Source organism: Varroa destructor, unplaced genomic scaffold (genome assembly GCF_002443255.2).
Source record: "Varroa destructor unplaced genomic scaffold, Vdes_3.0 BEIS01000001.1, whole genome shotgun sequence".
Lineage (NCBI taxonomy): Eukaryota > Metazoa > Arthropoda > Arachnida > Mesostigmata > Varroidae > Varroa > Varroa destructor.
The window spans coordinates 29,305,927-29,330,761 of NW_019211454.1; the positions used below are offsets into that span (position 1 = coordinate 29,305,927).

Consider the following 24,835-nt stretch of genomic DNA (forward strand, 5'->3'; position numbering starts at 1 on the left):
CAACATATCTTAACTAGAAGGAAAAGATAAAGACCGATTTATGTAGAGTAAAAGAAAAAATGAAAAGTGGCAAACATGTTTAGATAGTGAAAGTTTCAGACAAACTTTTTAGCAGGTATCGCATTAAATATTGAGGGTATTGATGTCATGTTTCTTGAAGAGACATTTAATATTTCACGGTTATTTTCACGGAACTTGACTCCATGTGCAGTGTCTTCAGGTAAACCATACCGACTTTTGGATGGTTCGGCCCAGCACTACAGAGAAGGCAACGGACTGCGATGGCGTCAAAACTGCCACGACCGTAAAAGATAGTAGAAACCGGACAACAGTTCCTTTTCCTACGAGAAAAACGGGATTCAAAGAGACTTAAACCCCCAGCGAGTTATTGATTATAGTGGTTTCCAAACAAAAGCATGATCTGCTCATGGCCGCAGAAGGGTCTTGATTTTTTAGTTGTAAATGAGCCAAACGTCAGTCAGCAGAACGGCAGCCGGTTTCTGTAGGGTCTGGCGGCGGTATCTAAAGCCGACGTGAAGAAGCTCAAGTAGTCATCTCTGAAGAGCTCAATAGGTTTGAACAGTTACTTCATCAGCATGCAATAATGCTAAATAAGAAGCTGGGCTGGAAGTGGCCTAAAAAGAAAAATACTAATTCAGAAAGCTAACGAGCTTCGCTCTAAGCGAAGCACTTCGGACTAAGCGAACATATGTCGAAAGGGTGCATAAAATATCGAATGGGCCTAACATTGACGGAATACGATTTGGTCAATTATTCATGTAGCTGTTTACAGGAACAGAGAGATCCAAGTGTTTTTTTACGGCTATCATTTATATAGTCTGTAGGCAAGTGACCTAAGTATCGAGTGTCGCGTGGGTATGGTATCAGCGACGGGGCACCTTTCCGATATATCCAAAGCGATAGCAAATGGGTCAAATACTTCGTGTAGGACAATGAATTAACTTGTCGTAGAAGCGACTGTGAAAGTGCCTAGACCACACGTGAATGATTGTATTGTGATGAGCGCAGGATCGAAGGTGGGTTGAAAAGGTCGAGCAGATATTTTGCATCGTTACTTACTAGCAGGAACTAGTAAGGAACAAAGAACGTCAATAAACCTAAAACAAACATGCAGTATTCACACTGAACTGAGAAAGATAAATGGATTAGAATCGGTACTCGTCATCTTTGACTAACGGGATGAGTTGTGCTGGCTGCGGTAAGCTGCCTTCATATAGCCATCACCAGTTCCCTGGTTAGATGACTGTTCAAAGTGGCTCCAGCAGGCAGAAGCTGTCGTCTGGCAGCCCGTCTAATCTTTCCTACCTCCAAAATACTTTACACCTTTATCTTTTCTATCATCTCATCTATCTGCTTATCATCATTTGCTCAGCATCTGTACGTGCGTAACGATAAGTTGTAGCTAAGACTAACGTGTCACTCTGAATCACTGCTGTTATTATTTTATTATATTCAAATTCGGAACTAAGTTAGTGAAAGAAACAAATGAGACGATAAAACAAGAATAGCTTGTTTTCCGGCGGGTGTTTTTTTGCAATTTGCAAAACGTTATTAGCTGGTCTGAACAGCAGGATCGTCTAAAGAATAAATCTAAATAGTAGCTGAACTCATGTTCGAAATTATAGAACCTTGTTTGCAACTGCCTAAATCTATATCGAGTCCTTTAGTTCGCTCTACAGTTACCCGTGTCGAAATGTTCCAAGAACCTTTATTAAATGGAATGATAATTTTATTGCTGTTTTTTAGTGTGACTGAAGCTTTAGTTTCATGCGTAATCATCAGCTGGTCTTTTATTTATCATGGTTGAAGGACGTATCGTTCGTCATATTAAAAATTGAGAAAAATTATGTAGGTGACCACTGTTTGTATGAAAAGCGCGCTTTTTTCAAAAAGTTCTAATGTGTCATAATGTGGCTTGGCAAGGCCATTTCTATAAAGAAAGAGGTATTTGGGTGTCATCGGAATCGACTGGGGATTTCCAGCAATTTGTCGATGAACGAAAGGTTCTTCCACAATTAAAACTATGCGTTTATCTATAGGGAACATTATGCTAAACGAGTTGGCATTACAGCACGCGGGGATTGGATAAGATTAGCCCAAGTCAAATGAGTTTCGACGAAGAGGAAGACTATTGTCCTAACCGGCACCATTGGTCACTGCGCTAGTTGGTAAGGACGATAGATCTTCGCGTCTCTGAGGCACAATGAGATAAGCACACCGACATTTTTTTGGCTCACGGTTTGCACATTATCCGTTGAATTATTTACGTATGCATTCACATACGTGCGAGCAGTTAAAAATATCTATCTTTAACTTTTCATAGCTTGAAAAATACATTTTCACAGTTCTCGTGTACGAGTTACATTGCTACCTCGAATACCCAGATGACGGTGCAAGAACCGTTTCGTTAGAACAGGCCCTACCACGTTTTAAAAACACTATTAAACACCGTATTTGAATTCAATAGATTTTAAATTTTAAAAAAAAATGACATTTAAATAAAAATTCTGTTCGGTGAATTAAAACTATGCAACAGCTGTGTGAAAAAAACAACAGGTGACGCACAATTTAATATACGACATCACACGATGCGTCGTAGAATTGTCATCTAAATGCGTACCGCTGCAGTAAAAAAATTCTCCTTTTCATATTCATAAATTGTGTGCATGGTCTTTATCCGGACTCTCGGGTCTATTACCACCGGTGGTTTAATTGTAGTAAACTACACGGGCTCCTCTGGTTTCCGTATATTTCTAGTGTAGGCCGATCGACACAGTCTGACGTAATAGCTATCACTTAAATTTCAGATCGGTAAGATCTTAGTCGTTTGGAGCACATAATTCGACCAAACACCTGTGCTCTATGCTGTGTAGAAGTAAACAGTGTGCCTTATAGATGACTCTTCTCAAGCAAACCGTAGATTAAGCTCGATATCTAGAAAGCTATTTATTGTATCGGTGGGTCGATTCCTGTGCAATTCCTCGTGCTCTGATGCGACGAAGTGTGTACTTCTGAGGCCTTTTTTTTCTCCTTAGCTGTCCGTTGTGCCTTACTGGAACCTGTGTAAATCGCAGGATGAAATTTTTCCTTTTGATTTGATTAGTTCTGAGATCGGATTTGTACTGCATATTATAGAATTTACATAAGCGTTAGTTGGCTAAGTACAGTGTTATCTCTCGTAGTATACTTTAGACGTTCTTCACTCGATATCCATAATAATGGTGGCTTCTTAGAAATGATGCTAGCTTAACAAGAAAATGGGACTCGCAGTTGAAGTCCTAACGGTACATGCATCGCTATAGGTTCAATAACAGGGTAGAATAAACGTAGTGCGAAAATTTTGCTTCAGCGTGGCCAGCAATACGATGACATCTGGACACCGTAACAATATTTTGCATGTTACGACGAAGATTCTTGCTGCATATATTGTATACTGCTGCAATAGCTCCATCCAGCAGATCTTTTCCACTCGCTTCTGATGCTATTAACTAACACAACATTAACTAGAATTATTTAACACATTTGGATAGGGGAAGACAAAAGATAACATTGCGATTTTTTTTTTTATTAATACGGCTATATGTCCTTTTGTGCAGAATTCTTCTTTTCTAGGAACTCTTTTTTTACCCTGAGTAACTCGTTGGGGTCTCTGAGCAACTTAAGGGCTGTGTGTGCAGCTGCCTGGGCGCAGTCAAGCATACGATTCTCCGCTTCCGGTGTGTTCGCCTGCAATATGCGTGTATTTGAAGGTGTACCCGTTTTAGGTAATGGCTTTTAACTAATTTCGAATTTTACGATTCGTTCGGCATTGGCTGGACGGTTCCTATAAATACAAGCTTCTCTTAATTGTTTATCGTAATGTAGCGAAGCTCTGAATTCGAACTTAAAGAACACAGTAATAATCACAGGGAAAAGAGTCATAGATTGCGATAAGTTTGGAGGTTCGTTATGCATGGGATATCGTAAGCGAGTAAAGCACCTTTCTCGGATGATAGCACCTTTCCCGATTGGAAGAGTAAATTAAATTAATTCCTTTTCCTGATTTGTTCAACGAAGTCTCAATTGTTTCAGGAAGACTTTAGGTATTCGGACTAAAGTCAATATGGCGTATTTTTCCCTCCACATCCTTTATTCTAAACGATCCAAAAAGCAACAATGCAATAAGCTCAACGGTCCGAAGAGGGCTTTGTGTAAAAAATAACGGTTTATATAGGGAATACTGTCGATCACGAACCTTGATTTTACATATGCACACAATGGAACGAACCATTCATTAGCTTCTGCTTTGGGCTGGAGAATGGAAGAAAATGTCTGCATAAGCCAATTTTAGGGAAATAAGGAGAAATTTAAGTTAATTTAAGTAGTAGCGTTTATGCAGATACTACTCTGCTAATGCGTTATATTGGGTTCCCTTCCAAGATTGAGTACACATATGGATCCCAAATAGGGGTGGGCTTCAGGTGCGTATAGAGGTCGTGGGCGCACATATGTTATATTAAAAATGGCATTGATAAATCATTTTTGCTCTTCCACAGCCTTCTACTATTAGACGTTTATTAAGTAAGCTGCTGGGACCCAATGTCCGCATCACAATATATAAAGCTTCTCAAGTAGATGTCAGTACATCAAAATTAACGTGAATGTATGTTGCCTTTACGGACAACGTTCGTTTACCTGTTTGGCAAAATCTGGGTGATGTAGGGACGTAGGCGTATCGATGTAGTACATCGGATGTATAGATGGCACCAAATGCGAAACGTTGCCCATATCGGTTGACAAAAGCGCGTTGAACTCTTTGTTTAGTCCGTATTCAAAAAGAATTTCTAAAAGATCAACGTCATTAAAAGTATATATAAGTTTTTTTGGATTTTAAAAGCCATTTTTCAAGGAAGGCATATCGGATTGTCTTTAATGAATTCGATATCTGTTTATGCTGATTAGATTGCAAAAGAAAATGTTGTCTAACAATGCCCAAAACAGATAATCCAAGCAACTTAGGTTTAATAACTGAGCCTAAGTAGAACATGTAGTGCTTACCTGGTCGCTTGAGATAACTGTAAACTGTGGATCCGAGGCAGATGTTGGGCCACATATTGAGGTATGGATCAGTAAAGCGCCAGTCAAGCTGACATCCAGCGGCAGCTCCTCCAGCCTCAAGACATTTAACAATGCGTGCGCAAAGTACAGACATGTCAGCCCCGTGCAACGTCCGGTATGTAATCTCCAACCCCAGCGAGTGATCGATCTTTTTTATCACAGCTGTTAAATCATGTAAATAAATAGCAAACATTTTACAAAGATACCACATTTAGATGATGTAATTAGTTAATAAGGGTCGCGAATTTTACACAAAACACTCTTCTGCGACAACGGTCAATGTTCGTGCACAGTCGTTCTCCGAATCAAGTTGCACTACTGAAAATACAACGAGTCCTAGAGAAATCTGCCTGGGGTCCTGGAGACGAATATATTAGAATCGCAAATACTGCATAATAAATCTGTTTCGAAAATTCCCACAAAGCACATATACGTCTACAAGCGGCATGGCGTAAACTGTCAAGTGAGTGGACGTTGGCCTAGCACGTGTCCGTTTTTCTGAGTAGCGAAAAAGTCTACGGATAAGACTTCGTTTGAAGGACTTTCGTACGGCAGTGCTCAAATCAATATATTTAACCCATCATTGAATTGATTGTTATCCTTTACCAATGTAGATCTGCACAAATAAAGAATTATGTTATCCGCGACTAAGGGAACCTACTAGATTTGGGCCCTTTTACTTGACGTAGATCAGAAACTGGCTGCTCCGAACTATTGAAGGCTTATAAATGGAACGAGCTCTAATTCAGTCAGTTCGGAGGCAGCTCTGTTATTTACATGTACACAAGAAGTATTAAGAAAGCAAATTTCATTACAGTTTGATTCGAACATTGTACCCATTTTACGGAACGATGTCACAAACTGTAGTATTTTCAATTAGTTTCACGATTATTTGGCCAGGCTATGTAACTACGTTTATGTCGTGCTTTCAAGCGTTTGTCTTAGTGGAGCTGAAAACCCGTCTACAACACCAAGCTACGTCTACATAAGAAATCCGGTTGATACACACCTCCGATTCGCCATTGATGTGGCATCTCAGCTCTGAGGACCTGTATCGCGTTGTATGCGGCAACAGCAGCATCACTCTCGGACCCAGGCAACATTCGATCAAGCGAAGGAAAGTAATGCGCTGTTTCTTCAGGCCGCTTACCGGAGTATGCCGCAAATATCTATAACAGGGGGTAAACGTACGGGGTGCTTCAAAGGTGTAAATCGATTTTTGAGGGGACGGTAGAAGTTAATAGGTAAAGCATTTTCCCCAACACGACTATGGAAAAAGTCATCGTTACGCCGTCGTATGTGAAGAAAGGAATAGTCTGTCCTTTTGTGTATTATTTGTCTCAAGTTGTCTCAAGTAACCTAGGCACACTAAAAAACATGTTCTCTGCTCTTTTTTAGTTAATGTCAAAAGTGCGTTACGGTTAATGACAGCTGTCTTGAGAACTTACTATGGTATCAACCGATAACTTAGGTTATAGCATGACTACTTTTATGATTTGCCATTTGTTTCGAAAGGTACTATGCTCAGAAAAAGCATTATAAATAAAATGAATTACACATTTTTAACTGTCCAACAACATACATTTTCATATTTCTAATAAATTTGATAAGAAACGACGCCAGTTGAGAGAATATCGGTGCGTACATGTTTCTGCACAACAATTTTTACTTGTAAATTTTCGTTGACGTTGACGCTCCGCAAAGTTTACGTTCTAAATCTTTGCCATGTAGAAGAAGAAGAATCAGTATTAATACAGTGTTCCTGTAAAGCAAAACTAATCGGCCATGATACCTATATGGATGCTGATGGTGCCGTGGGATTCACAAAGACTTCGTTTAGGATACTCAACTGAGGTACATAATACTGAAACTAACCCTTGACGAGCAGATACTTTCAGTGTGCAGGATTCCTTTGTTCGATGGATGAAGCATCATTGCCACGTCGACGTCATTAAACGCTTCAATCATAATAATCTTTCCACCGCCACCCTCTTCGCCAGGCGAGCCGATGACAGTGATTTTCCCCGGGTATCGAGATGGGCACTCCTAGAGGAATTGATGATCTCTTTAGCCATAAACATTACAGCAACTGTGCATGGGTTATTAGGTGTGCCTTATTGCCGTCCAGGCTTACAAACAATTGTTTGACTCATTTCCTATATGAACCATCCAAGGCACGCGAGTTATTGCAGTTCAGTATATCATAAGCTGTCTGAACCCGGCAAGCGAAATAGGAGCAAATTGATCTATACGGCTGATAACTGACAGGAAAAAAAAGGAAGCGTCATGATAGCCATCAAGACTTACTCTGTTAATAAACAGCCTAACTGGTTAGAAAAGGTTGCCTAAAAGCACAAGCAGACCAAGCATCTTTCTACTTGAAGTTGAACACTTTCATAACCTCAACGACAGATCCTATTATTCAACTAATTATATTCTATAAGCTGAATGGTCCAGTGAGTTACATTACCGTTCATATGGGAGCGGTTTCGGAACGAAATCCTTCCTGGTGATATCCTGAGCCAAAAACACTCCAGGCCTTCAACAATTACGTATTCTACTAAATAAAAACCTTCTAACTAATAACATAGCGCATAACTAATTACGCTTCTTGAAAATATAGATTAAAATCGTGGGTACACACATTGACTAACAATCTTGCGATGAAATATAGCTGCTGCTGCTGCTATAGAACAACATACTGTATCTTGATTAATATTGAAATGAATACCAAACCTCAGCACAATAACAGCAAAAGGCGTGAAAAACTGGTCCATCCCTGATTCTGTCCATCAACAACTTCAGTGAGTTCTCGGGATCATTGCGAAGCTCTGTGTTTCTTTGAATAATTTTTCCTTTAATATATCTGTTGTGGCAACGTCAGTTGCTACTTAAAAAATCCCGTTTTGCCTTTCCGTGTATGCAGCCGCGCTGTTAAGGTTAATATGTACATTGCAAATGTTGGAGCAGGGCAACATGGAAATATATTTCATTCCCAGGACAAATCTACATAGATGTACATACAGTATATTCTATTAGCCATACCTGCCAAACCCAATGCTTGTACAGGTATCCCTAGTTCGCCTAGATAGTTTCTAGAACGATCGATGATACTTGATGCAGTCAAGCGAAACATTATTTGTTAATAAAATTATAATACTATGTCTCTTTCTACGCCTGATAAGGGTTTCGCATATTAAGCGAGCCTTGTAAGGTGGTCAGTTATACTGATTGATTACAAACAAAGACTGCACTAATACAAATTTTACGTTTATTTAATACGTAGGATTGAGGTTTGAGATCTATTCGATATATATTCGTTTGGGACTTTTTAAGGGATTTTTGGAAGTTGACGATCATTTATAGCAGAAGCCTATCGATCTGCCATACCTAAACTTACTCACACTCATATAAAGCAAACTTTGAGGATGGCACTATATCTATATATATATATATATACATATGTACGTAAGTCGTTATGATCCATACGTTATTTGAAGGCTGTTATCTCTAATTAGGCACATCAATAGAGCTCAATATATTTAAGCTAGATGTATCATTTCTACTATATAGCTCTAATAATATAGGTACCCTATGTAGTGCTCAAGTCACCTACGCCAGGACTCGCGAACTTAATGATCTTTTAAACTGATAATTATTTGTAAATATATGCTATAATAAGAACCATCTAATGCTTTACACACAAACCGCTAGTTACCAACCCTATTTCATTAATGGTGACACACAGTGTTTCATGTTTGTGATAGATTTCACGGGAAAAATCGTAGCTTTCGATACTAATAATGAGTATAATTATCGATTTGTATCGGAGCATTCCCTTGCTAATATCAATGACATTTATATTGTTTTCTGTACGAAAGGCCCAGTTCGCCTACAACGACAATAAATGAGCATCGTTTTTTTTTTGCCATTGACAAGCTCCCATGAATATCGTAGATTTCATATTTTCTACTGGAAAAAAAAGTCACCCGTTTTATAATGTTGCTTGTCATTGTCTCCAATCCAACTTTTTTGGCCGGGGTCTGAATCATCTATTTTCAAGCCGTAATCGCGGTATGTTCGGATATAAATTAACTATACTAAAACTATACTATTCACTGAACGTTGAGGTTAAAAAAGTTCATATTATGGATTATTAGTGAAAACGTATCACAACAACCCCGTAGAGACAGTAAAAAATTGTTTACATGGAACCCTCGCTGACGGCATACGACAGCTAACCGCTGATCCCAGTAAAGACATTCATACGTCGACTGCAACATAGCTCATAAAAATGGCAATCTATTAACACGAAAGTAAGTCCAGGATACCATAGCGCCATAGAGATACCACTGACAGTAAGGACGGTGCGCTAAATGCTCACTACGAGCTTGCGCTCGTCCTAAGCGATTGACCAGGCCCTATCATGCAGGTTATGAAACCGGAACGATAGTCTATGATTAATGTAGCTATTCTGACCATTCCACCTGACGCATTGTCGAATAGTACATTGTAAGGAAGATTTATTCAGTATCAATATGCCATGTTCTTCTGTAGTAAAAAACGGTCGGTTATAAAATACCGGAAAACATACATCTGCTTATTAGAATATGGCGATTATCGATCGGAACGATCATACGGAAGTCTCAGCACCAAAAACCCTATTCATCCCAGCGCGTACCTGTCATCGCAAGGCCATGAGTTTGCTGTGCGCAGTGTCAAGGACCAACTTGTAGTAAGCCAACGCAGGCCATATATGGTGACCAATAGTAAGAAAATCAACCTTTTCAGGAGTAATCATACCAAACGTACTTGCTACGTCTGGCTTATTCTGAACTTATAGATATGTAACTATAGTATAGTATAGACGCTGTCATAGTGTGCGACAGTAAATCGGCGTCTCGCCTTCGTCTCGACTTCGATAAACGCGACTACGCGTTTATCGAAGTCGAGACGAAGTGAAGGTGATTATAACAGTGGCAGTATGTGACATGTGGCACGGCATTGAATCCGATGAAGGCGCAAATAACTGTTTCTAAATGAATTTAATTGTGAATATAATTCCCTAGCAAACTTAGTACCGTACCGTCATTACATGCTGAGTGAGAAGGGCCATTGCAATGCCACTTTCAGCAATGAGGTTGTGCCCACACGCGTGACCCACTATTGGTAAGGCGTCGTACTCACAAATGAAGCACACGTTCGGGCCCAGAGACGCTGTAAAATATTCAAGTAAATATTATGTGCAGGTTAAACGGATACGTATGTGACATTTGCAGCTGAAAATGTGTTTATACTCTACTAACCATCTATCGAACTAATCGGGCGTTATCGATTGCTTCCCAAGTAGTTCTTCCGAACTTTTCAGTAGGCAACTGAAATGATTGTAATTATACCTCGAAATGGAGCCATTTTCGTGTTTACTAACCGTATTACTAGCCTTTTCAAAACAATACTCTGGAAGCAAATAGCATCTTAACTCGTTACGATCGATTGATCCGTGTTTGCTGTGACTTATTGGCAAACGCAGGCAGTACCCTATTTCTGATACCTATTCAATTGCAATCAAAGGGATCATTTATGTGAATTTCCATATTAACTATATTGCCACTAAAACGAATGTACCCAGGCTATTGGTTTCACGCAAATCTAACACAAGCCGTCCTGGATTTACTCTGATATTTCGTTAGCTAACGCGAAGCTTAGCAACGTCCGCTTTACGGGATCGCAGTGAATACCCGCTACATTTTACGTAGGGGCTCTTGGACGCACTCGCGCAGTCTTTTATAATATCACTTAACAGCGACATGCTAAAATTACGGCTTACGACTGTTCGTAAATGCAGATAAACAATTACAAGAGGTAGTTGGCTAAAGATTGACCTTGGGAGGCTTGTCTCTGACTGTCTGGCCAGACAAACAAAGCTGCGGTATGTCGCCATCTTTGTTTGTCGGGCCATTATTTCAACGTATCAGAGCTTAGTAATGAATGCCCCTGCCTTAGCGACAAACGTATATCTATTCGTGCATATATTCGACTATACTGATATCGGGTATTGGGTGACCTACGGTAAAGGCGGGGCTTATTGACTTTCGTGTCTCTGAAATCTAAAATATCATTTTTTTAACTTACATTATTGTTCTTTGCGGTCGTGAATTACTACACTGTTCGTCGCCTAAGAATTTAAAAATTCAGTTGGCGATTAGGGCATAAAACAGCCTAAGTCACTAACTTATAAAAGAAAAGATAACACTGGCTGAGGGATGTTAACTGTCTCAGAATCAGGTCAGTTAGGGATAATATGGAATACATCATCAAGCGTTTCGTACATAGCGTACATTTAACGTTCTCCTTGAAAATAATTAATGGCTAATTAATATAGACTAATCTTAGTGTTTTTATGCAAGGAAATAATGCCCTCTCCTTGTTTACATGAAGCATTTGTAAGATGGACGTGATAATGACGACTCTCGTATATGTCTGATAACTTTAGAACTTTTACTCAGTTTAACTTGTTATCATAAAAGTTTCATGACATTTTACATTCTTACAATCGGACATTTTTAGATCCGCTTCAGCTTAATGCATATCGACTTACAATAGGCACATATTATTTATAGTGAACAACAGTCAATTATATACAATGTAATACTTAAATAAAATTATTTGAGACCTGTCTAAAGCTAAGAAAGTTCTAACGGTAGAAACGCAACGACAGGCTACGCCTGCCATAAGGCTAACCTAAACTGACCCCCTTCTCTGATTCGAGTCTACCTAACCTGCAGTTACGAGAATATACAGCTGTTAAACAGATTCGATCAATATAAGGCAGAAAAAGAGACCCAGAATCCCAATCAATAACGCGTTTTGATGGTTACAAGAGCTTTATATTGTATGGAAAAATTATGACGGTAAACCTAGCCTTTCGAATTTCTTTTTGAAAATCTACAGTTCCTTATAGAAATTGTCAAAGACTTTGATTTTCATCGCGTAAGCCCTTTTGGGTGTGTTGGGCACAGGTAAATCCCAAGCTGTTTATCATTACCTGGTTTTTGTATACGGACATTTGGAGCGTATTTCTGCTTCAATACAATATACGCATAACGCGTTATATGTTACGTCTGATACACGTGTGATAAATCATAGAGTAGCGTTTAAAACATTAAATCCTGAGTGCATCAAGTTTAATTCAAAAATTAAGTGCTGCCTACCATAGTGTCTTGTAGCTCGTATTTTACTTGACCCGCATAGCGGGCTGGTATTCTTCAAGATAACAGTCACTTGTAATCACAGAATAGATAAGATAAGCTGCTGCTTAAAAAATTTTTTACAACAAAATGATACTGAACGCTTGTCGAAAACGGCGACGAACCTAACGGTTTTTGCTCAGCTGTAGACCATCTTTGCGTAATTTCAGATAAGATTTAAAATAAGATGTAATTTCAACTAAAACATATTTTAAATGCATAAACGGATTACTTGATTTAGTCGAGCTGTTACACAGAGGAACGGTTTGGAGCAGATGATTGTATTAGAAACCCCGATTCAAGAGACTGCCAGCCAGGCGCCTTAAATATGCCTAATAGGCACACGTCTTTTTAGCTTGAAAACTTTTTAGTCAAAGCTCGTTAAAAGTAGCTACCAGTACTGTATAGTATTCGGCGTAAGAGTAAAAAACCTTTGTTCTTTTTATAGTAGTTTGTTTGATATTGGCCTCATGTGTCATATATATATCGTGTTTGGACGAAGTTGGGATTAGCAGACTTGTGATTTTGGAGGAAATGAGAGGCTTCCAAAAGGTTGTTCGAGGCCATTAATGTACTGATTCTAAATTGTCCACTGTAAGCCATATTACGCGCCTCGTATGTAAAATAAATAAAAATCTAAATTATTACATTCGCTTACTCTGTGCGTACGATATCTGCATTGTATACCTGCTGAGCATGAAACGTTGCAGATACGCGCCTAGGTTGGAGGAGTACGTAAATGTGCAAGCTATAAAAAGTTCCACCATGACGTGTCATGTTGGATTAGGTCGATCTGTTCTTTAAATGCATTTGAAACTGTTGCTACTCGTCTTACCATATTTCCCGCTTTCGGGACTAAACTCAGCACGAAAGCCCGTTTCTAGGATGTAGTTGCGTGTCACCTTGAACTGATGCTCTTCTAATACCTTGGTCAGAAGGTCGTGTGCACGGTGTTCGACAAAGCGGATTTCGGGATGTTCCCATATTTCGTCGTTGATCTGGTAGAAAAGAGAAGGTATGTATGTTTAGGTACAAATAGTTGTCGTGATGTAACGCAATATGGTAAACGCATCCGTTATTTTCTTATGGTAGATGACTGAATTCGCTTACTTAACACGGACTGGGTTCTCTGTACCGTTTTTTTTTCTAGATAAGAGGCCATTTTTATACAAAAAGTGCTATCGATAAAGTCCATCCCGTTATAAACCTATTTTAAATCCTGGACGGAACCGTTATGAGTTCATTTGTATTTCAATAGGGGATAAACGTTATGTTTTTGTTAGTTTTCGTCGTGTCAACGACATAACGCTATTAAAATGCCGATATGCATGACCATAGTGCATATCAGCATTTTAATAACCATGCATACGGACGTATTCTTGACATTAGATCTTCATGTTCCATAGAGTCATCTCAAAAAAGAACTTGATTGAGCAAATATTTTCGTGTAACTTATAAAAGAACAGCGCAATTATTTATAAAGACCTTATTGAAATTCGATATTAAGCAGTTATACGTTCAAGGACTTAACTCTCTGTTTCAATTTCTAGGAATGGGTACACGAAGCTTCTCTTCCTGGTGGCTGTTCCTTGTAAATTTTCATCTTTCCCATATTAATCGGCCTCTATGATTCGCGAGAAGACAGTTAGCGCCGTACGTCCGTTGAAGAAGTACTGACTTGGTTTGTCACTGTTGTAGCGTTCTTCACCAGCGATGTCTCATTTTCGTGGTCTTAGAAGGCTTTAGGCCAACAAGGAAAAGCTACATGGTACCTTAACAAAACCTCACACCTGTTGGACCTCAGACCGTTCGGCCGCTCCAGGGTGTTGGCGACGCGTCTGAGGACTCAATCGTAAAGTTCGCATAGCGAACAGGTTGCTATCCAAGGAAACGAGAGCAATTATGTTGGTGCCTTGTGGTGGTTGACTTTTGTTCCGCCGACTCTAGAGACATTTTAAGCCATCAAAGAGTAAATGTCTTTGTATAAAATCATACCGTATCTTTCTGAAACTTTATTCTTGCCATAGGAAACACATTTTATTATACAATATTTTTGAATTTGAAGTAGCCGTATGAAGCCTACCGAGTTTTCAATGTTACTTGTATAGGAACGCTATAATGCTCATCTTGTTGACTTATTGCTAATTAAACATAATGATACACCACATTCTCGATATGTATTAAAAAAATGTTTACATTATTGTTATTATTATGATTCTTTAATTTCGTTAAGAGAGAGTCTAATAAAGCAACTGCTATGTCGGAGTAAAGGTACATTTGCATTTTCCAATAGTTCTGCGTCGCACGATAGGCAAAGTGGAGGGAATGACTAAGACTAACACGACTAAGGTAGAAAACCTGTGCTTTAAAAAAATAACCCAGACTAGGTTCAAATGCACGCAATCTGCAATAGAAAAGTTTTCGAAATAACTTCGGACCTTTTATACTTTTTTTTTATTTACTACAAAGGACACTTTGAACAAACCTCAGTTGTCCTGGCGGTCAAATGTACTTCAAATCATTAAAACAAGGACGAAACGGAGCATAAGTGAAGATCCCCTTATGTCCATTCAATGGGTATGACACTCAAGCGAGCTGTGTTAATGTGTTGCGCATTGCACTTAGGACATATGAAATCTCACTTTGAATAGTTACTACCCGCCAGCTACACTCGACTCGGATTAGCTATGCCGATTCATTCTATAAAACGATATGTGACACAATACATATTTTGTAACCGGATGTTTTTGTAAAAAAGTAAAAAAAAAAAAAACTAGTTTGAGGTCGGGATTAGGTCGTTGGAGGGCAAAACTAGAAAATTTGCCAATGATAGCTGACTGTTTTGTCGATTCCAAGTAAAGCTTTGATTCGCAAGCGATCGAAGAGCATTATGATCATTAAGAACGATACCTCGTTTGCAATAAAGACGAGTGAAGGAATGACACCCTCGCCGTCTACCTGGAAAACAGCCCATCACGAAAAAATACATCAAATGGGCTTCGTTTCAGACTGAGGGATTTTTTGTCGTTAATCTCAATTCGACTCAGACGGGAGAAGAGTTCTCAAATGATTATTTTGACTTGTTCCTTTTGTAATATATACACGTAGGCATACCATAACAATATCATTGTATTCGGTTTCACCACCGTCTGCAAATGTAGTTATAAAATAATATCTGGCCCATGTAAATAAGGTCGTAAATCGATCCGCTATCACGTATACGTCAGCAATAAAAGAAAATTCCTAGGCGTGTACTAGGTAACCTTTTTACTGATTATAAGTTAAGCATCACAGAGGCTACTCAGGGCTGCCTTTGAACTATGAGGTTAATAGTTGTACGTTTTGGAACTATGCTATATCTTAGCGGGCTAAAGATTTCACTCGAGGACCGAGTCCATCTGTTCTTTCGTAAATAACAGCTACACGAAGGATTCGTAGTGCTGCGTAACCTATATCGCATTAAGGATGGTGTCAGCCTAAAGAACGTTGAAGTCTATTAAAGCTGCGTCGTTTTGTTACCAAAGTAAATCTCGTATTGACCACGCGAACTCCTGTCATAAAATTCCATTTTAGCCCAATCGATGACGGTTCAGACGAAATAGCATTACGTGCCGGCGCAATATAACAGCGGGATTTAAGGCAGTAAATGCAGTCGTCTATTATCGCCTCCAGATACCTCCATAAAGACAGTGTACTTAATCACGGCTTGGGTCAACATACAGCAAAAAGGTCATCGAGATCAAAAAACTTTTACATGGTAGTAGAAACAGGCATACGAGATAGTTGTGTGTCTTTTTTTCTGTCGACTTTTTCTAAATAGAGCAGATGCCACCACATAGTCGCATAGACAAGCCGACACTCCGAACGGAGGTTCCTGAATATACACATATATTTTGCTATAATATATAAATGACCCAAATCCGAAAATTCTACTTGTGTCTGAGATTGTAGTGAGATAACAATCGATATCTTAGGAAAATTATTGACACGTACTAGAAGTGTCTATTCAATATAACTACGATCCACAACGGTCACAACCCAACTAGGCATCTAGACAGCTCGCTAATACTTCTCAAATGATTTCAACAGTAGGTATGGCTGTATCAGAGACTGTATCTCTAGCTGAGGTAGTAGTTGATGTTGAGAAAGCAAAGAAGTACGTTTTTTACGACGCCCTTATCTTTAGGGAGCATAAGCATCTAGTCGCTACAATAAATCTCAAAGCTGAAATATTAACAGCTGAGCTGCATGAACTGAACGTACATGCAATGGTTTGAAGCACGAATGTTTTGCTTAAGATTTGATCGTTCAGTGTCTACAAGTATCATGTCTTGTCTATCTTCCCCGATGCAACAAGCGAAAGCGTTCGCATTTGTACTCTTCGTTTTTTTTTTTTTCGAAATACTGCTTGCTCTATATTATAATGATCATTGCGTTATGCTGGTTAAGAGTGCATCCAATGCCGCATGGAAGTACATACATTCTATCAAAGGTTAACCTGGCGATATGTATTTACTGTATACGCTATCGTTGCTGGAAAATGCAAATAAATATATAGGCGAAGCGATAATGATTAGGAACTTTGGCGCCAGTTTTAATTACTTACATATTTGTAAATAATCAGCATTGTGACACCACCATTTTCGAATAATGGGTGCACTCTAATTACGACTACCTATGCACAGGTATTTTATGAATAACCGGTAGCCAGCTGATTCCTTAATTGTAGCGGACGACCACAATATATGGTACTGAGTAAGTATAAAAGTAAGTCTGTGGCATAAAACGATTTGAATATATCTAGGCAGCTTTGGGATTTTCGTACATCATCACCAACTAGCTGCAGTCCGAGAACCAGTACTTCTCTCGTGACCTTCGACTGGATCCCCTGAAACGCTGGCAAGCACAACGTTGTACAGTCGAAACGACAACAGGATCCCTGTTATAAAATAGGGTTACAACAGTGAACATCTTTTTTTTTTGTTTATAAAAAATACCGGCAGCTTCGAAGCCATAACGTCCCTAGACTCTATAAAACCAATAATTTTGCATTTTTGATGCAGCGTCTGCTTTGCAAGCGCTTGATATGGAATTTGGAGGAAACTGTACTTTGATGCCATTCTCAAATCTATAAAAAGTGTGCGTGAAATTAACTTAAGCCCCAGAACATTATTAAGCTACGTAGACTCCATTGCAGTTAGGCATTTGACAAAGGTGACCCCTTTCGATCATCCACCGATATCCGAATCGTGAGTAACTCTGAATACATCGCAATCTATCCCTACCAAGTTGCATTCTTTATGGAGAATAGCTTGTTAAAATATCCACCATGTTTGTGTATTTTCTGGAAAAATACTAAAAATAAACATATTGCGAGATTCCTGGTAACAGGGCAATCACTGTTATTTCGGAGGTAACGGTTATACCTAGAAAGTTTAGGGATACGTAAGGCGGTTTGAATAGAAGTCGGGCGTGGATGTATTTTATTTTGTGCTGAAAGTCAGCCTCCTGAAAGTTACAATTGTACTACGACCTTTCATCCAACATTTTCCTACATGTTTAACTATAGCAGGAGTAATTTGAGTAAAAGGCATGCACACAAAAGAGAAGCTTACGTTCCTTTGAATGGCCTTCGCTATTTGAAGGTTTACTATTCAACGCAGACAAGGAAATACGTAAACGAATATACAACGCATGCGTACGGGTCGTAATTATTAAAACGTGTCTATAATTCTACAATGAAAGTATAGCGGCACTGGTTATTTGCGGTTGAAATATCATTACAAATGATCAGAAGTTTCTCGCCATTATGAACTCGCCGATGTTATTTGCCTATAGGTGCAACAATTTCGTTCATAGTTTAATGTGGAACAACTTCAGTTAGACTGTTCGTGCATGACAGCGCACTGAGTCAACTTAACTTTTTTCTAGCCTCTAAGTTACCTCTGTAGATTGAATTTGTTAACGCCGAACTACTTCTATTCAGAAGATCTATTAGTCAGGATATGTAGAGAGCGAACATTGGCTGGAGCCAAATAGTGTTCGAAACTTCATGCGAAGGCAAGTCCAACCTGACAGAGATACATATATCATAATGCATTATTTACGTATCGAAGATGCACACACATATCCCGGGGAAATAAATAGCTGTCTCTTCTTGCTTCAAGACTTGTTTGACTATATATGAAATGCATTTGTCTATGTATATTAATTGACCAATTATAACAAAAAAACCTGCATTACATTTAATAACTTGAGGCAACGTTTTTACAGGAGGACAGGGCTATTTATTAACGGAGTGACACAATGATAGACAGGTTAAGAATTCGTTTTGACGTACGGTCCTTCTACAGTGGGCGAAGGGCGAAAAAAAAGTGCAATATTGGGTAGCGTAGTGGATATGAACTTGAAAAATTATGCGCGCAACCTGATTTTTAGAGACCCGACGAGAGAGAACGATTTTCTTCCAAGGAGAAAAACACTAATGCCCACCGAAAGGACGCGTGTTAGAATCGCAAGGCTGCGAAAGCGAATGCACACACCCTATGACTTTTATATTAACCGTCCTAGAAAATTCCCATGAACCAAAAGCGGAGAATAAAACTTCTGATAACAACCCAATGGTGGGTCCGCACGTGGGCAAGAGTTCCAGTTAAGTGGGGACTTATAGGCAGACTGCAGCTCGTGCAAAGCCAGATACAGCAACTCTATCAGCCCGATTTCATTGTTCTATTTTTTTTGTCCTAATTATATCCTTATCTTAGTTCACTCAAACCTATGCTGCTTTACAATTCGTAGCAATTCCGTTTTCCTACTTAAATTGTCTGTGGCGGTTCCCAATCGTCCCGTCCGGCTAACTGCCGGCTAACTAAAAAATCTCTGAAGTGCCCAGTATAAGCCAGAAAAAAGGTTAGCTCTGACCCTCAACGTGGCACCAATTTGTCTCTGAGGCGTTACTCAACAAAAAGTCCTATTGAGGAGTAACAATTAGGCTTTTATTACTTTCTTAGCTCGTTAATAAGTAGCTTTAATCTGCCGTTTAAGCGTCCTTGACCACCCAGTACCTAATTGCCCTTGTCTCACTAAGCTATTCGGTTAATCCGTTTCACAGCTTTCACAACGATGTACGTTACGAAGAGTAAAGAATTTCTACAAAGAAAAACATGTTATTTTTCGATGGGAAAAATATGAAAAAAACCGCAACCGTCTCCAGGCTGGAACTTGACCAACCCACAAAAATCAGGTGAAAGTGATGTCTCTGTTCAGGCTACTTTAGGCGCATCACAAGTCAACCTATGTCCGAAGAACAAAAGCTCTTAGGACTTTTTTTTATCGATAGATGGCCACATATGAGCACTGAGACTGACGCTCAGTTACTGACTCGTATATGCTAGTATATTAGTTTACGTTTATTGTAGGATTTACTGCTATTTGATAATAAGTTTCTATGCGTTGCGCAAAAATCTGATTTTGGCGCACCTGATAACTGCTGCTTGCTTGCTTGCTTGTAGCCAGTCGGCCTCAAAGGCTCTGTCGCCAGCAGTCGCAGAATTCCCGCGCAGAAGAAAGGAGCTGTTTCATCTTGCTCCAGTTAGTACCGATGTAATTTTACGCGATTCATTTTGTGAATTTTAATCAAATAAATATCACTTTTCCTTTACGACGAGTTTGGAACTGCGATTTAAGCTAAGTGTTAAAATTAAAGTTTTAGCACGTTCTCTGAGGCCGCCTGCAACCGACGCACGCTTACCAACCAGACGTACCGCAAACGGGACGGCTTCAACGATCTTTGCCACATAGTTGCATGTTTATTTCAATTTTTTAAAGTAATCTATTTGGCTTAAAACCCACAACAATTTACAGTGTTACTCAGATACAACTAACACGATTACATGTAATAGTACAGTTATAGGAAAGGAGATTTTATCGTCTTTACGGCGTATTCAATAAGCAAATGGTTTCGTTTTGTGGAGTTCGTCAGAATGAGGCAAGGTTGATTTGGCCTTCTCTAACAAATTTCCAGGTGAGCAGTTACCATAATTTTTCACTGTAACATTTGATCTCACTTAAACGCAGCGTAGCGATTTTGCCCATAGAGGGCAACTGTGAACGACCGTCCGTACGCAAGAGTCTGACCGATGACAAAAAGTAAAGCGACAGAATATTAAACGTATGTACGATAATACACTGAGTCACGATAGTCGCGTCGGTGCCAATAGGGCAAATAAGCTGCTGCGCGAAACATCACAGTTTCCGTGACATTTCCCGTTAGTAACAGTAAGAAAAATTTGGGAATCCCTAAGTCTACTTCGTGCCGCGACGAGGGCCAGCCACTCGAGGCAGCGACTAGCGGCAGCTAGATTTGCAGTAGTTTTTGCCTGCTGTACTGCTATGAAGATTACCATGGCTAGATCATTAAATAGCAAGCACCCTTACGTGATATAATAGGTTCGACTGTTCGAAGCCAGTAGATTCCGCCGGGAGCGAGAGATTAGATCGTTTGTCAGCGTTAAGAACGGCATCAAGTGAACAATTCATACGATTCAGCGTTACGCCAATACACACATTTTTCTATGCTATCTAGAATATTCTTATTGATGTTATTTGTGTTAGATAATAGATTTTGCCAAAAATCGTTCCAGCCCGTTTAGATAGTGGGCAGCGTGACTCAAGTCATTTGCGATAGATATGGCTAATCGAAGGTGACCACAATGTCCCTTCCGGCCTGTCTGTCTAATCTGGGCTTATGAAGTCTTCTTGACCGAATCAAGAGTATGCCACTATTTGTCGTATTTGAGTGCCTTACGGGTGCTGAGTGTGTACTAGTCCCTGCGGAAAAAATATGCGCATCGTTTCGATGATATTGGTCATCTTCGCGTAGCGGTCATCTTGCCTCGTCTGAGACTCTATCGTCACAATTATACGTCTGTAGTAGTTCCGCTGCAGAGCAGCCGTTTTTCTTTACTAGGTCATTGGTAAAAAGTCTTCGTAGCATAAAGTACCATACTTCCTTCGTGCCATATTTATATGCTACAAGTACGGAAAATTAAACCTATTAAAACTACACCACGCCACGCCACCCCACGAATCGTTTTTCGTAACGTAGGCTTCTCGGCAAATAACACTCTGTGCGACATATATATATATATATGTCGTGCTATTCAATAGAAAACGTGAAATATATTCGTCTTTTATTGCAACATCACATTACTCGGGCTTTTAGGCACTGCGTCAACGAAGGTTTTACTATTAAATACTATGAACCGTTGCTGCAAATAATAACATAACGTCATAAGTCCTAATTCGCGCGTATTGTCAACGGTCGGAGAAAACGATCAAGTCAAACAACTAAAACTCGTAAGCGAGGTAGCTACTCCGCGACAACGGTTGCTACAACAGGTAGCTACAACGCGACACAGCAGAAACTCGAATGGCAAAAAAACAGTTGGGAAGTTACAAGAAGCCCCCTGTCATCTATTTCACTTATCGGACGCTGTTCTCATAAATTACCATTTTTTTTTTTCAAGAAAAATCCTCACCATTTTCTAATAGGAAAACGCAGTCGCTTTTCGATAGTAAGCTTTTTACTGTTCAGTACATATAACGGCATTTAATGTGAAAACGATCTGGCCAGTCAATCGTACTCAGCCTTGCGACGAAGCTGTACGAAAAACGTATTCTAGAATAGAAATCACTATTCTCTGAGTAATTTGTACATATACTAGAAACACCTTGACAATTTCACTACGTTGAACAACTTTTCCTTCGCAAATTTATCTCGTCGTGTTTAAGAGACGGATCGTACAGCTTTGTCCAATTACTGCGAGAACAAGTGTACCGTACGTTTCAGTTGATAGATAGTATCATTAACGTCCACCACAAAAACAGAACACTTGAAGTTGACATTTTGACTATTGTTGCCCAATGAAAACGAACTTTTGAAATCGGCAAGAAGTTATATCATCATATAAGATTTCAATAGTAAGTACATAGTAATAAAACAGATAATTCAAAAGTTATTTTACAGTTACTACTGCGACATCCTACTGCATCGGTATCAGGTCATCACTGATTGACTAAATGAACGAAAAAGAGGCGAATGTAAGTTTAGGCACAAAGTACAACGCCGCTTTACGCGAAAACGCTGCACCTTTACGACGTACTATCGGCCCACCTCAGCCTATTTGTGCTTACAAATAATTCGAATTTGGCATCATGCTTCATGACTAGCTCGTGTGTTCGATACCCAATTGACCAATCTATCAATGATCTGTTGCATCATTTACTATGCTACGGTGTCGTGTTTTAGAGTATCCGCATGGTGGGCAATGAAACGAATGATCCGGTCGAGTTTTGTCTGCTAATTATGTTTTGAGTAAGTTTAACTTCATAGCCAAAGTGTCCAACTCATTTATTCACAGAAACCGTTTGAGGTAGTGCATTTAAGATGCCCCCCCTCCCTCCGCTATACTGCATATATACTTACTCTACGTAATAATTTACGATATTTTTTCAGGCCTTCCTGCAAGAGAGCATCTTCGACGATATCAGTCTCCTTCACTGTCATCGGTACTTTAGCGGGCTGACCGCACGCACTAGTTTCGCCAAGGCCTTTGTGGCTGTCGAATCAAGCCGTCGTGCATGTGCTACCGGCAACGACGATCGCGCGTTATCATGCAGCTAGTTACGGGACAAGTTCCCTCCGAATTCCACGAACTCAACTAGTTAAATAACAGGTCACTTGTTATCAGTAGACGCACTAATATATTTGGTTTTCTATAATGCTTTAACTACGTCTTAGATATGGACTAACTAGCAATGCAGTCGGCAGCCGCCGCAAGCCTTCGTAAACGGCGCTAGAGTAGAGGCAAGGTGGCCTATAGAGTCGATGAAGTTTATTCTAAACTGCAAGTAATGCATGGAGAACTCCACTGGTTTGTATGCGAGACGTCGTTCACGCAACGTACATGGTAACGGCGGAGGCAGTAGCGAGGGTGAATTTAGTCCCGTGTCAGTTTCCCGTCCCGTATCTTTGGCTGGCGCTCGCCTCCTCTTCCAACTAAGAAAGAATAGGCCCCCAGTTGAGTTAACAATCGTCTGTGGCAACGGTAGCCAGCGAAATTATTGCTACGGATCGTTACGCATTGAATATTACGGTATCGAGCGCGTCGGGTATGGCTTGTCGATCCGTGTCCTCTTTTTTTTTTCTCTCAACGTAAAGATATTGCGTTACGATAAAAGAAGCAGCGATAAGATGGCAAAATAGCCAATGATACACATTTTCCGACAGTACGCGCTTCTACCATGATTGTTTGATCATGGATTGAGCGTATAGCGATAGTAACGCGGCTGTAGTGGCAGCCATTGCATGCTTGTTTGACCGTGTCACTAGTTAATATTGTACCATTGCCACAGTGATGCTGCTATTGTTACTACGAAACTACCAGAGATCACGAATGAGGTTAATTGTATTGTTTAACATCTCTACTCATACTATTGCTGAAACCGAAGAGCCTGTTTCAATACGCACCGTGCGTGTTACGATGCATGTATCTGCCTCCCACCTTCAAATGGAGATGGCATGAGATTAGCTAAAAAAGAATTTAGGCTAGCGTAGAATATAGAAGATGTATAGCATTAAGTATGGACGCTTGCCGGTAAAGATACAGCAGTCACCCGTAACAGTATCTTCGTGGAAACGTTTTTGTACTTTGTTTGAGTGTATGGAAAATGACCAGCCGGACCACCAGGTCGTCGAGGGCAGAAACACCGTAATACCGTATCGAAAGCCTAGGGATTATTATTTTTACGTTGGCGTAAGATAACGAAAGCCGTATACCACACTGCTTAAAATACCGAAAAAGCCATAACAAAAAGTACCGCTACACGTCCACATAACAAAGAGAGAGAGGAGTTAGTGGTATTTCGTGTCTTATCACAGCTACTACTCACTAGCTCCACTGCCCACTCGAACATTCGGTTTGGCTGATTTAATTTCACATTATTAAAAAACTATTAGCTCATTGGTTATTTGTATCGGCCGGCTTCTTCTCGACCGTTGCTAATCTCAAGTTGAAATGCTTTTCGAATAGTTGATGAGTCTCCAAAATGGCTTCCTAGATGTTTTACCGTTCTTCAGAAAAGCGATCTAGGGCAAAGCGGGCGAAACACGCGACGTTCGTTTTTAGCAGGAGGCGTGCAAAAGCACACATATGGCATCGCCCATGGCCTTTTCAGGCATTGTCCAACAACACACATCTAAAAGCATAAATCTGTTTTCTGCCAGTTTTCTAATAGACGTGGTCGTTTCATAGGGGTTCAAGTTCAATTATAGCACATATGCTCACTGTTAAAATGAAGCCTTTGGGTTCTGAGAAATGGTATGCCCCATATACAGTAATTACTATAGGCCGTATGATACACTTCGGAGAGGGTAACAGCGACTAACCAGTCAGGCAAAAATCTACTAC

The 24,835-nt window shown here is 39.8% G+C and overlaps 1 protein-coding gene across 2 annotated transcripts; it reads right to left on the reverse strand.

The window, feature by feature from the left end:
* Positions 1-209: 209 nt before the first annotated feature.
* LOC111243743 (xaa-Arg dipeptidase-like) lies at positions 210-23,458 on the reverse strand. 2 transcript variants are annotated; one of them, XM_022789885.2, is made up of 10 exons: positions 23,333-23,458; positions 22,852-23,086; positions 13,201-13,363; positions 10,205-10,335; positions 6,994-7,164; positions 6,128-6,287; positions 5,059-5,280; positions 4,696-4,844; positions 3,649-3,747; positions 210-3,080 (listed from the first exon to the last, which is right to left on the reverse strand). In XM_022789885.2, the coding sequence occupies exons 2-10, from the start codon at positions 22,930-22,932 to the stop codon at positions 2,964-2,966; spliced, it is 1,293 nt and encodes a 430-aa protein (XP_022645620.1). In that variant the 5' UTR covers positions 22,933-23,086; positions 23,333-23,458; the 3' UTR covers positions 210-2,963. The 2 variants fall into 2 exon arrangements, with proteins under 2 accessions (XP_022645620.1, XP_022645530.1); XM_022789795.2 differs by lacking the exon at positions 23,333-23,458 and having other exon boundaries at positions 22,852-23,320.
* Between the last annotated feature and the right edge of the window lie 1,377 nt (positions 23,459-24,835).

Bases quoted from the DNA above. Each gene is read 5' to 3' on its own strand.
- LOC111243743 (XM_022789885.2), bottom strand. From the start codon at position 22,932: ATGACAGTGAAGGAGACTGATATCGTCGAAGATGCTCTCTTGCAGGAA. The intron at 13,364-22,851 runs GTAAGTATATAT...CTTTTCTACCAG, and splicing joins ATCGTAAATTATTACGTAGA to ATCAACGACGAAATATGGGA. The intron at 5,281-6,127 runs GTGTGTATCAAC...ATGATTTAACAG, and splicing joins ACATCAATGGCGAATCGGAG to CTGTGATAAAAAAGATCGAT.